Source organism: Amblyomma americanum, chromosome 1 (genome assembly GCF_052857255.1).
Source record: "Amblyomma americanum isolate KBUSLIRL-KWMA chromosome 1, ASM5285725v1, whole genome shotgun sequence".
Lineage (NCBI taxonomy): Eukaryota > Metazoa > Arthropoda > Arachnida > Ixodida > Ixodidae > Amblyomma > Amblyomma americanum.
Genome location: NC_135497.1, coordinates 193,924,873 through 193,939,462, shown reverse-complemented (window position 1 = coordinate 193,939,462; position 14,590 = coordinate 193,924,873). Strand labels below are relative to the sequence as shown.

Sequence of the window (14,590 nt, the reverse complement as noted above, 5' to 3'; positions counted from 1 at the left end):
GGACGTGCTGGGGCAGCTCGCGACATAAGACGCGCGTAATGCCATTGCTGCTGGCGAAGGAAGGGCTGAAGAAGCATTTTAATTGCAAATAAAGACATTTCCTGCGAGTTACCTGCAGCGCATTTTTGAAGGATTCTAAGCATGCTAGGAAGCGAATTTCAATGTTGCGAAATTTCAATATTACGAAGTAAACCGCCGATTTTATCAACTTTGTTAAATCGAGGTTTAACTATAAAAACGGTATTTTTGAAACTAGTGAGCAACTAAAGTCATGTGGCATGAAAACTGCTACCCAAAAATATGGGGCCAAGCATGTGGCTTGCTCTGTCGATACGCACACAAAGCAAACATTTTAGAGTGAAAACGACAAATCTGTCTTTAGAAGCAAATGGATTAGGGAACGCTTTTAAAAACTATTTGAAAACAGCATCAGCACTCCTCTTTGCCAACATAACAAAAACGGCACTAGTGTTATCTGCTAATGAAGGTTCACTAACGCCCATCAGCAGCTTTGGCTGCACACCTCTGCCTTTGCCCTGACACTGCATTTATTTACTACATGAATCTGAAAATTAGCCGTTATGTTCAAATGTGTATGCACATTTGTACGTTCATGCATGTTACTGCAGCCCCCCCCCCCCCCCCCCCCCCATTTGTGCCTTCTCATTTACTGTCTAAATTACTTGCAACTTCTTGCAAGAAGTAAATGCAGACCTGCCTGCTTGTGACAACGAGTGAACACTGATAAAAAGGCAGCCCAAGGAGATCCAGAGACAAAAGCGAATCACGGACCATTGATCCTTCTTTAGAAAAGAAGCCCGATGCACAGGTAACTTTGTGCAACCTTTCAGCACTTGTATGGCAGTTGAGTAATCAGAGCATGGACTTTGCTCAAAGTAGGTTTCAGAAACCATACTTCAACAACTCAAGGATGGAAAAAGCAGACCAATTTCACATAAAAGAACATTTGCTTAAAAAAAGGAACAGCGCAAGCACCAGGCCAACTAGCCCGCAGCAGCCCTCTCACGAACTTTTATCCGTCAGAGTTCACCAAGACACACCCAGTTGGCAACCAGGAGTCATACCTTCTGAGCAAGTGAATGTGCAGGCGATGAGGGAGGCACCATACCAAGCAACATGTAGGTGTGCAGCAGCACAGGAACTGCAGTCACATCTTTGAACTGGAAAAAGAAGAAAATGGGAGTAGAAGCAAACAATTAAACATTCGGCAAGCATGCGACCCAGTACAAACGCATTACCTTGACCATGCTCCGAGAAAATTACAGGACACATTGCTCAAAAGCATACATCATCAATACGAGTTCAATTCATCATTACACAACATTCTCACTGTCAATGCCGTAACAGAAAGAAGAAAAGAATGAAAGATGCTGCCAGAAGCAAATACAAAAACAAAAACTGGGGTGCAATAACAGTAATAAAAACAAAATGTGTTTTTCTCAACAAAGCCTCTTAAAATATGCAAACGTAACTGGCAAAAATAAATGTACAACTAAAATTTTACGAGAGACAATCTAGCCCTGATTGCAAACGAGCAATAACTGAACTGCTTACACTTAGTTTAAGAGTCTAAATAAAGTGAAAATGAATGAAAATGAGGCCTCCTCAACTCCAGTGAATGCCATGCAGTTAAACCACTAACAGATAGCATGACAAAAGAAGCATGCAGCTAGATGGCAGCTGTGACTACCTCTGTTCCTCTGCAGGAGATGAGGTAGCCCAGCATGAACTGCAGCAGGTTCACCACAGGCTTGAGCACAGCCACCACCAGGGCTCCTTGCTGTCCAACCAAGGAGGCCGAGCCATGCCACGGTTTCAAAAACTCCTCCGAAATTTTCTGCACCCGTTCAAACAAACATGTACGGTGGGTCACTGCACCAGTTCTTTTTACTGCCCGATATCATTTGTATGCGAAAACACTACAATGACAAAACTAAGTTACAAGCCACACAGTAGTCATGAAGCAGGCTTCTGCAGGCTCAAAGTGTGAAATTAGACTATGACGCTCCTAGTGAAGACTACAAAGTCACAAAGGCAGGATACCACCAAAGAGAAGTGCTCTCAATGACTGCATAATGTAAGCCTATATATCAAAAAGATATTACAGAATTCAAGTGCCCTAAAAACAAAAATTGCAAGGTCATAAGGCAGGAAGTGATCAAATAAGCACATAGATTTAGTATCATTGGCAAGATCCAGAACTTGGAAATGTTGCTATTTCCTATTATTTACACTGGGCCATACAAATTATGGTAATGCAGTCTTCGACCTAAAATTCTGACCCCATATTTTCAGACATACTTGAATATTTGGACTTTTTCACAGCTCTCAGATGTGCACCATAGAGCCAACATATAAGAGCAACTGCAATTTCGGGCGCATCGCAACTTAGTGCTCGATTTTTAAAACCTCGTTCACACTCGCTGCAGCATCACCAACGATAGCCAAGTTGCGATACAGTGTGTACAGTGGAATCTTGCTAATTAAGACTGCAAGAGGGATCGAAAACTTGATTGAATAAGGTGGAATTCCAAGCTAAAAGGAAGCCTCTTAAATGGAGGGGCTGATACTCTCCGCAGGTTGGCACATTGCGCATGCATGGTTGTGAGCTTCTTCCATTCTCATATGTCCCCTGCTGCGGAAACTTGAATAGTAGCCACAGAGATAGCAAGCAAAAGAAAACGGCGGTGCCCTTCAAACCGAGAAGCACGTCCCTGTGAAAAAGTGCATCACAGCCCCAACTGTTCTATCACAACACCAACAAAAATGTGCTTTGATGACAGGAAAAACACCTCCTATTATATATGCAAGCCAGTGCATAGCACATACAATAAAGTATTGCCACTTTCAAGACTGGTTTTAGGCTCTAGTTGTTGTGCTAACTATGAAGGTCAATGCAGTGCTTCGTTCTGCCATTTGTTGGTTCTTTATCTTCATTGCCACTTTCGCTTTTTCATTTCAAGCTCTGTGCGGTGTGTGCAGCGCAGTCCACACCATGGTGGGTTCACTTTAGCATCTGGTTTTTGTCCCAATCTGTGCGTCCGGCCACGACCTGCCAACAGCAGCACAGCCATCGAACACCGTGCCCAATATAGTGGTCGTCGACCAGACGCGTGGCAAGATTTATAGTCATGTGAACCTTCTGAATGCGCACAAAACTACTCACCCCTTTCTCCGCCTAAATGACAATTAGAAGTTGAAGTAAATAATTTTTTCGATTAAATGTGATTTTTCTGACATTTTCACAGTGCCTAGAGAGTCAGAAAAATCGTTTGACGACTTTATATATAAGCACTGAAGGCTGCTTTAAAATGTAAAAGCACAACCACTACGCAGTTTACCTGCAGTATTGCCAAAAAACTGGAAAGTCCATTCTGGGAAAAAATCTGCATGATGACATACTTGTACTTCAATTCTTCCTCATCATCTGCAAATGAAAATAACTACATTACAAAAAGCCAGTCACAAAAAGCACCTAGCACTCCTATCATTTTCAATCACTTGGATGAAAGATGTGGCACATCAGGAAATGGTGCTTCTAGCTGCCATTATTGTGCAGACTAGCAAAGCAAGCAAAGCTGCTGGACACATGCTCTTTCGCAGTGTTTTCATGGCAACTGCTTTCACCCTAGTGAACCTTCATCTACTATTGAATTACCCATTTTGCTGCATTTCATGAGCAATGCAACGCACCCCTCTAATGGTAACCTCTAGCATCATTTCATCAGTAATGAGACATCCAATCATATACCAGCCATTAGCATGTCTCGAAAATACTCCTTTCTCATATTTGGAAGAGCAATGACAAATAATAATTTCTGCTAACAAGAATACCGTATTTACTCGCGTAATGAACCCACTTTTTTTCCAGAAAAGTTGACATCAGTTTGGGGAGAGGGTTCATTACGAGGGAAAAAAAAAAGTTTAGACCGATTTTTTTGCAAGGGTCGATATTTCATATCATACCTCCGTCCCCGTCCTTCCGTCATCAACAAACCTGCGCGAGGTTCGTGTTCGTGCCGCTCGTTCACTTTGACGCGATCCAGCAATTTTGCAGTAGCCGACGGCAGCGCCGGCCATTCGCTTCGAGATAATGCAAACATGCTGAACACCGGCCCTGAAAGTCAGGCACATGTTCTTTCACGCGAGGTTAAAAAAACGCGCAGGACAGTGACGAGTCCGTAATGCGAATGACTATGCCTTAGCTTACAGCATACAACGTCTTGGCACTGTGCCAAGGTCGCCTAGCGCACCGCGCTCTCCCCCTCCCCTCCCCACACCCCCTCTGGCAGCAGCTCTCCTCAAAAAATAAACAAGTGGCGGTGTTATTGCCCCCCCCCCCCCCCCCCCCCCCCCCCCCCTTTCTTTCTAGCAGGAGCTGTCCTGAAAAGATAAACAACTGATGTTATCGGCGGCGGGCAGCATCTTGGCGCGCTGCGGACAGCGCGAAAACTGAGGAACCAGCTACAAAAAGCTAAAGGCTGAAAAAAAAGTAAATTCCGACAGATAAAAGTGGGGGGTGGGTTCATTATGCGACTGGGTTCATTACGCGAGTAAATACGGTATGTTGTGCAGTTAGTGTTACTTCATGACCACATTCAGTTAACTCACATACTATGCATCCATCAAAACTTTTCTCACTGGGCGCAATTAGGTAAAAGCTCGCGAGTATAATACATAAGTGCAATAAATTTGTTCATTTTCAAGGCTGTGTTTTGTGAAAAAGCATCTGATTTTAGCTTGAACTATACACCGTGCGCAGTGCCTATAGGGGCACCACTGAAAGCCTCCTAGTGGCAGCTGTTGGAACCACAGGCATGCCTCCCGCTGCCACTGCAAGCTGCCCGTGGGCATCTTGCACAGTTAATTTTGCAGCGAAAACATGCGCAACGAAATTACACTGCATGACAGTAGTGCTGTAGCTGATGTTACATCTCACAGGGATGATAGTGTTTGCTGCAAGCGAGCGTCACCGACCCTGGCCAGACAAGGAGTTGATCATAGCATGCCGCCTCTGCCAACAGGCATTTACACAACGAGAAATCTTTCTCATTTGTTTATCATGCGAACAATTTTACTCGTTTTCACTGAAAACGGAAATTTCTTGTGTGTTGAGGCTGTGCCATTGGACTTGTGATTAAGTAACACAGGTATGGTGTTGCAAAATGGTAGCGATAATAAAGCTGGGAAAAATAAATGCTCCTAATTATTTGAAAGTGAAATTAACTGGCGATTTTCTTAGATGGTAACTACATATCTGTTGCTGAACTAAGACGAAATAAGCCTCGCTATCACGTGCGCCACAACATTGGTCGTTTGAAGGAATGTTGGCATATTACATTTTGCAGCTACATATAGTTTTTTATACTACAATTAACGTGAAAAAGCTAAATACTTATATTATTTACAACAGAATAATTTAATTGTCGCTGGTGAATAGTACAATCAGCCTGATAACAATGCACAGGAATGGACCCTCTTACGAAAGAATTCTATTCCACTGGTATGCCATGTGCATATTTTAAGTGCTCTCATCATTACAAGCGCGGAGTGAACGGATGCTCTACTCGGGGAAAGCGACTGAGATTATACCACAGAGGCATATCGCTGAAAAGGTGCCCAACTGGCCAGAGCAAACCATTTCTTTTTTAATATTTGCATTTAAAGGGTGAGTACATTTGCCTTGCGTAGATTAGGGTGGCTTTCTAGGCTCAATACCTAATGTACAGCTTGGAAAGGCTCATCCAGTCCAGTCCAATCTATTCTATCCCATGAACAAACATAATGAATCAAGTCCAGCGACAAAGCAGACGAAGCTGTGTAAAGTTCCAGAAACTAAGCATGGAGCGGAAAACACTTGCGGGCCAGCATGAGAATCTACGACAGCTACAGGCACCATAGCTCCGAAGTTCAGGCTTTATGGACAACCATGAAGTGGTACAACAAAGCGCTCACAATTTATAACCTCGCAAGAGTACAGCGCTCACAAATGCGAGTGCAATAACAAAGCCGCTCGATCGCGAGCGGCCGAATTGCAATAAACAGCGCGGCCGGCCTGGCAGGTTATCAATATGTGCATAGTGGAGAGTGTCCATCGATAATTTTGAAGTGCCAGGCTGCATTTAGCTGTAACTTAAATGTTGAGCCACAGTCAGTGCCACGATAGGCGCGGGTACACGGTCTTGTGTGGTGCATTCTTTTCAGCTGTCAGCTGCTTCTTGATATAGCCAGCACCTTGTTACAAGCACACAGAAGCAATGAGCCATTCAAAACTTGGCTCTTTCTTTTTTCTTTAAAAGTGCACTTACATCGAAAGGCGGGTGACCTGTTGCATTTGCAACAGTGCGCCTGTTTTGCACCTTGCGAGCAATAACGAGGCGACTACGCGTGAAAACGATCGCTGACTGCGGGGGGAGACAGAAATACAAGAAAGGCAATAAACGCTCTAGCGCGCAAATTGAATACGACGTAAACTTTTATTTTTCTTGTCGAACAGCCACGATCTACCGCTGCCGAGCGAAGGTGCGGAGAGGACACAAGGGCGTGTTCCTGGAGAGTTTTAAGGGTAAGCAAAAAATCCAAAAAAATTCTATATTTACTATTGATTAAGTTCTAATAGTACATTCTTTTCTTCATCTTTTCCAGTATCGCACTTCTTCCTGCGTTGTATATTTCTGCTTAAAGAACAGCTTTGAAAATGAGGAAGCAAGTGGCCAGGCCACATTTTTTGACGAGGAAATGTCTTACCAGCCATTTGAAACATGATTTCATGTCCGGAACTTAATGTTTCTTAGTTCAGTTGGAGTAAAAGCATACTTAAGAACAATCCTGGAACTCTTAGGCTCCATAGTAGCATTTTTACTATTTTATTTGCACCACCTGGGAGCAAGCTCCAAAAATACCACTTTAGTACCAGAGAAACTAAGGATGTGCAAAGCAGATGCTCTCATAACATTAAATGGCGGTAAAATAGCAAGATCAAAGGTTCTGGAGCCCTTTTGGCTAACCTGAAGCTGTAAAACTCTCCACCAGCTGAGAGAAGTTGACCGGTGGCAAGTTTCCTCTGCTGGCTGAGCAGCACAGCAAGTAAAAAAAAGAAGCCCAGGAAACTAAACGACTGGCAAAAAAACCCTAAGAGAAGTTGAATAATGACTATGGAGGTCGTGCCTATGGAATAAATTGGTCAGCAAATGTTGGCAAAGCGAAAAACTTGGTTGTAAAATTAGTTTTTACTTTAAACTCATTTACCTTAAAATACGTTTTTGTTACGATACCATTATCTTCAAAACATTACGAGGAAGAAGGGCAATTCTTTGTCTGTATGTCATATGAGCATGTGGGAATCTACTGAACCCAAAATTAGGCATGTATGACAATCTCTTGATTTTATAAATGAAAATGATGCCAAAAGCGGCATAAATCTAGTCCTGGACGAAAAAAAATTCTAAAAATTTGTGTTTTAATTGTGTTACATAGTTTTGGCCCAGTAGGAAGAGCATAACGCAACAATAAAAATTATATAAAAAGGTAGGCGCTATGTCAATTGGTTATTGGCAGAAGTGTACTGAAAGATGCCTTAAAATTAGGGGTGTGCGAATATTCGAAATTTCGAATACGAATCGAATATGTTTGATATTCGATTCATATTCGTATTCGAAAATTGATATTCGTGAATTTCCGAATATTCGAAAATTCCCGAATACTCGCCAGCGATCGTATACTGTGCATACTTTCATAAATTCGACCGCGGCAAAACCACAATATCTGGGCAAATTAGACGATGATCAAGTTAAGAATTCCAGGAAAACAATACAGAGGTCCTATCTGCTTCCTTCTCCGCCGTTTATCACGCGGACCGACCGCATCCCGACGCCGCAAGGCTTCGCCTCATGAGAGTTTCCCAAGTGGGCTTTCCCACTTATCACCAGTGCTGCAAACAAGATGGCCGACGGCCCGCTTCGAGCAATCGCAACGCGAAATCGTGCATTTTTTTTTTAATCCTTCGGTAATACGTTACACATTTAATGCCCACATCCGAAGAATGCGTCCTGTTGCCTTCATAACTCTCCGAGCGTGACTTCCGCCATCCTGTTTTGTAAACTACGCCATGCGGGAATGCCTACTTTCGGAATGCCGCGGGAGCCTCCTCATGGGGCGCGTCGAGTAGTCACAATAGGGCAAGCGATCCTGTTAAAATCTCGCCTATTGCATGGTGCATTGTAACCTGCACACCTCTTAAGCAGGCGTAACGGCAGGCGTGGTAACAATCGGAAGGCCACTGTCGCTAGGGCAAAAAAAAATAGCCTGGCTGCATAGTTTCGGTTTCTGAGCTTCACCGCTGCCCCGTGGCAACTTCAAATGTCGGCCCGCGCATTCGCCGATAGTGCAATCCCAGCTCCGCGCAGCTTATTTCTTTTTCTTTTTTAGAAACCGCCTCGCCGCTCCGACACCAGAGTGTGTTTCCCGGCCCCTTGCTTGCATTTGTGTTGTTCTTCCAGCACCCCAAAACGGGTGGCTCGTCACGGGCTTGCAGGTGTTAGTGCGATGGAGCCGCCTCAGAAGGCCTTACTGCATGTTCAGCATTTTTGGCTTTTTTTTTTTTTTCGGAGGGGCACGGGCAATGTTATTAACAGAGGCCTTTGGATGAACCGGGACATTTCTTCCGGTCTCTTGAACTCCGAATGAATGAGGTTTAATAGTAATGTTATTTTTTTGTTGCCAGTCGTCATTTTATGGATTTTGTTTTGCATGACCTCATTATAGTTTGGATACTGTTAAGCTGTCTCATCAAGTAGTATACATTTCTGTGCACATCATGTTTTTTTATAAGGTACTGAGGCAGTCTAGTTTTGTTTATTTTAGTTGCGAAGACCGTACACTATTTTGAAAAAAATAAGGGCAACAATGTTTGCTTGCTCATCATTTTCTGAAGTTTTTTTTGTACTGAAGAGATTCGATATTCGATTCGATACTCGAAGCCATCTTTTCTTCATATTCGTATTTGATTCATATTCGAAAATTCCAATATTCGCACACCCGTACTTAATATACATGGCAAGAATAGGGCTTACCCTGTCCCCTTAAAACTTTTCGAGCAGTCAGCTACGCAGAAGTACGTTCCTTCACGTCACTGAACACAAGATTCGCAACTGAGCAATACTCCACGCGATGTAAGCTATGAAAACACAAGTGCAGCGAGAAAGTGCGTTGAAATGGATGGGGACAGCGGAAGACACGACCCACACATTTCGCGGGCTTGCCAATAGGTGGCGCGGCCATCGTCTTGCGCATGGAGTATAGTATTCATATTCAAGCCATTTGAAAATATGTTTCAGTTCACAGTCAACTTTCATTATCGACAATATTCACTTTGCAACCAATAATCTGATGCACACACACCTGTGGTTATGACTAGAATGACAAACATAAGAGAATCTTAGAAACTAGCATTCCAATTTCGTTTCACAAAACTGGCAGTACGGTTCACCAAAAGGAAACAACCCGCTATGTAGAACAAAATACACCGAACGCACCAGATTCTCCTGAGCGAAACTCTCTCGGTGGGAGACCGAGGTATTGTAAGATTCGCAGGGAAGTGATCAGTACTGGAGGCAGGGAAGCAGCCGAGTCGACAGCTGCCTTGACACAGCCCATCAGGTAGCCCACTGACTCATGGCTATACGAAGGTAGCTTCAATGTTGGCTCCATCCAAGCTGCCAGTTCTTGCAGCCTCTGTGGAAGCTCTGCAAAAGCACACCATAGGCATCATAAGCATATCATAGGCATAATATGTCATGCTGTGACACAACTATCTTTACTTACCGACATGCAAAAAAAGCTATGTGGAATTCAAATTCTAAACCAAATGTAAAAAGCTTCTATTAATAGCAGCAATGACGTATAAAGACTGACTGTCGTGGTTTTACTTTTACATGCAATTTGTGTGCACTGGCATCGGCACAGCATAGTTTTGATTCGGGCTGCATGCTTCTGCACCGCTTATGTTTTTTTACTGAGCAATGCTATGCACACAGAGATCATGCACAAAACCACGATTCTGGAATGGCGCAGTGGTGCCACATCATGACTAATATAACAACCGATGGCAGAGTGTGGCTGATGTTTGCGACGACAGAATGCGACGTCATTGCTTTCATTTTTGTGTTTGTTTCTTGGCGCACTCTTGGGAGTTAGGCGTACCACGGTTCTTGTCGTCTGCTGCCCCATCACATTGCGGCAGTAGTAAAACACTGGCTGTGAAGCATACGAGCATCCCCGATCCCGATCCCCGCAAACTTATTAATCTCATCCACCCACCCAACTTTCTGCCGACCCCTGCTACACTTGCATTCTTTTGGAATCCACTCCGTTACCCTTAAGGACCATCGGTTATCTTTCCTTCGCATTAAATGCACTACCGAAGCCCATTTCTTCCTCTTGATTTCGACTAGGATGTCATTTACCCACGTTTGTTCCCTCACCCACTCTGCTCGCTTCCAGTCTTGTAATGCTACACCTCTCATTTCTCTTTCCATAGCTCGCTACGTAGTCATTAACTTAAGCTGAACCCTTTTCGTTAGCCTCCGCGTTTATGCCCCATAGTGAGTACCACTAAGATACAGCTGTTGTATATTTTTCTCTTGAGGGATATCGGTAAACTGCCATTCATGATTTGAGAGAATCTGCCATATGTGCTCCGCCCCATTCTTATTCTTCCGAGTTATTTCCCTCCCATGATCCGGATCAGCTGTCACTACTGCCCTAAGTAGATGTATTCCCTTACCACTTCCAGCACCTTGCTGCCAACTGTGAACTGCTGTTCCCTTGCGAGACTGGTGAACATTACTTCAGTCTTATGCATGTTAATTTTTAGACCCACCGTTGAGCTCTACCTGTCTAACTCATTGATCATGCTTTGCAGTTTATCTCCTAAGTGACTTAGCAAGGCAATGTCATCAGCAAATCGCAAATTACTTAGATATTCTCCATTAACTCTTATAGCCAATTGTTCCCAATCCAAGTCTCGGAACACCTCCTGTAAACAGGCGGCAAATAGTATTGCCGAAATCGTGTCTCCCTGCCTGACACCCTTCCTAATTAGAATTTTATTGCCGACTTTATGGAGGACTGTGGTAGCTGTACAGTTGGTATAGATATCTTCCAGTATTTTCACATAAGACTCTTCAATACCATGATTCCGCAATGCCTGTATAACTGCTGAGGTTTCCAGTGAGTCAAATGCTTTCACGTAATCAATGAAGGTGAAAGATACTGTAGACTCATCATAATCAAACTACTTTCAGTTAATTGAAACAAATTACAATACATTATAAAGCCCTTTAATTCGTATTGCAGTTTCGCTAAATTCGTTTTATTCGAACTTTCTATCTTGCTCCAACTCCAAAGCTCCCGGCACACGAAAGAGTGGCAATCGAGGTAGGATACATCAGGTTTGCTCTGCAGCGTGAGCTGAAAATTCATGTTCCTACAATTAGTTAACACGAACGGTGTCCAAAAGGGGACCGATCGAGGTCCGATCGTGTCGAGGTCCAATCGTGTCGAGGTCCGACCGTGTCGAGGTCGGATCGGCACTCCAAGCGATCGAAAGTGGGCCGTCATCGCATAGTTTTGTTGCTGAGCTTCGCTACCAGCCTGTGGCGATAGTGGCTCTGGGCCATGCATCAGCGAGCCCAGCCCTGCTGCGCGCCGTTTCTGATGTTGACTGGCACACCGCTAGTCTTGGTTTTTTTTTTAAGGTGTCTCACCGTTCCAGCGCAAATGTGCATTCCCCCCTTTGCTTCCATCCGAGGGGTTCTATGCACCAAAAATGTGCATTCATGGCGAGCTGCTTGTTGTTTGTGTGGTGAAGCCTTTTTAGAAGGATGCCACTGCTTGTAAGGAGGCTCTACAGCTACCGAGTTGCACCTATAAAGGAGGCCGCGGAATGCCTTGCCATTTTGGAGAACTCCTGCTTTGATATTCCTGACAGTGGGCATGCAGCACAGTATGACACTGCTGTGCAGTTTTCACTGAAGAGCAGACAACCACTGACTATCTTTTAATCACAATGCAAAAGAGTTTTTTGAAAGTCTTTCTTTGTAGCCATTCGATGATTCAACCTTCGGATGATTCAGACGTTTTTTTTTTCAGTCCTATGGGGTCACAATTAACGTGGTTTTACTCTATCGGGAAACCAGTGCATTACTGGCAACTTTTTTTCAACCATACAACCAGTAAGAGACTGCTGGTAATTTATGCTACGCTAACTCTTTTAGCGATGTTTGGAGGAAGAAATAGTTCCAAAATACTATTTGTATGCATAAATATCCATAAAGCATATTACATTTAATCTTCGATGCTATTATGATGCACTTCTGACAATTCAGAAATCTTTGCTCCCTTGAAATCTGAATTAATGAGGCTCCTGTATATGGACAATCTTTGCATGCTAACATAGCCTTAGTGAGGACACTTCTGATAAGATAAACAAATTGTTGATGATTGTTGATGACTTCTTCAGTATTATTTTCTGCCTGACCAGTGCTTGTGTAATTGCCTATGTTGAATTCCTGTCGCGCTGTGTTTGATGTACCACTGTTCTCACTGATATGTTACTGATATGTTACTCCGCACCATCTGCACCGACGTGTAATGCGGGTATTAGGCCTCGTCAGGAGACATCTTAGTCTCCTTTAGCCTCTCCCCGTGAACACCATGTATTGCTGTCCGAAATAAAATGAAAATGAATTCTAATTGGCCCCCCCAAGTTCAATTTAAAGAAAGTTTATTGTGCTACAAAATAAATGCTCCAATTTCCTCTCTTTGCTTAAATTTTGGCATACACTGTTCAAATATTTGCATCATTTGTGCACTACCAGAAGTATCTAGGCCAGAGTTTCAAGGCGCACTTCAAGCCCTTGTCATCAATACACTTCCAGAAAATGCAACAACCGAATGGCAATAGTTTTTTCAAAGATACTGCAAGAAAGGACATGATGCAAAAAGATTTCAACAGGAATGAGCTAAATGAATGGCTTACCCTGCTGACTGAGTCCATGCAAGATTTCAGAATAGTTCTGAAGGAGCTGGGCACTATCAGAGTTGTGGACAGTCAGCAAAACAAGTTCAGTAGCATAACCAGTGCAGACCGATTTGCAGAGCCGCATGTCAAAATCTCTATCGCCTGAAAAACACACCAAAAGGAAGGAAAATTTGTGTCTTTTGGCCGAGCAACTTCTAATGAAAGGCTTAGCCATCCACCAAAAAAAGAGCCAGAAAAACATAGAGGCACACAACAGAGATGAATTCAAATGCTGTCATGACAGACTGACCTAGAAAGTCCACTTTTTCCACAAACATCTTCCAACAAGAAAGAAAATAATTTTGCAATGTGTTTACAACAACTCTAGCTCTAGCATGTCAAAGAGAGTAACAGACTGATACAGTTTTTAAATTTTTGTTAGAATCTCATAAGTGGGCAATAAATTTCAAGTTTTTTTTTTTTTTTTTCAAAGTAAGCACCTGGGTTACACATACCATATACAGTTAAACCTCGATATAACGAAGTCGTAAAAATCGGCACTTTACTTCGTTATAATGAAATTTCGTTGCATCGAAATTTCGTACCTAGCATTCGGAAACATTACCAAATCACTTGCCAGTTGTAAGCACTCATCCTTTATTTTCTCTGAAAGTAATCAGTGACTTTCTTTTGCGTCTGCTTTGCAATCAGAGATGGCCTCACACTGCGTTCATAGGCCCACAAGGATTGCATTGCATCTTGCTGCCCAATCGAACTCGCGTGGCGCCGCAGAACATCAATTGCGTCAAGCACTTCGCGGCTGCTCGGGGCATCGTCGTCTTCAGCATCGATATCGCTGCCTGGGTCCTCCTGCATGCTTCCTAGCACATCCTGCACGATGGAGTCGTCAGTAACTTCCTCGGTGGCAACGACGCAAGAGTCTGCGTAGAGGAAGTCTTCCAGAGCGACACCGTCAGGAACGGCCCCGTCACTCTCCAGGCACCTCCATGCTTCTTCAAGGCCGGCTTGATCGCCTTCCTCGCCATCGAACGGAGCCCTTTCATTAGCCTCCGTGCTAATGCGAGTGAACAACGCGACAACACGGACAAAGGAGTACGGCGGCGACGGCGGCCGCGCAAGTGCGCAAGCAATCACATGGGTTGGCAGATCCAATGAGAGACGGGCGTGTAAGCTGACGCATGCACAGCAAAGAAGCCTGGGAGGAGTGGGGGGGGGGGGGAGGAGTGCGCCGTCGCCGGCGACCGAGCAAAAAAAAAAATAAAGACGGGCCCGGACGGGGGGAAGAGAGAGGGTTGCTCTCTCTCTCTCCCGCTTGCTGGGAGCGAATTCCACGCGCCCCATGAGGCCCATCCGCGTGGGTTACCCAAGTCACTCACGCTAGCACCGCTTTCCCCGCGGCCGTCATCGTCACGGCGACATTTTCCTTCCGGGTAAATTTTTTTAGGATACGCGACTTCGTTGTAATGAAATTGCAGCAATATTACTTCGTTATGTCGAGGCAAAATATACATGGTTTCCAATGGGGAA

The 14,590-nt window shown here is 44.0% G+C and overlaps 1 protein-coding gene across 1 annotated transcript in view; it reads right to left on the bottom strand.

Moving 5' to 3' along the window:
• vir (VIR_N domain-containing protein) overlaps positions 1-14,590 on the bottom strand; it is a 254,787-nt gene that overhangs the window by 110,726 nt on the left and 129,471 nt on the right. Inside the window, 5 exon segments of the mRNA XM_077648167.1 lie at positions 1,086-1,181; positions 1,712-1,858; positions 3,363-3,448; positions 9,555-9,764; positions 13,061-13,204. Coding sequence (XP_077504293.1) covers positions 1,086-1,181; positions 1,712-1,858; positions 3,363-3,448; positions 9,555-9,764; positions 13,061-13,204 — 683 coding nt within the window.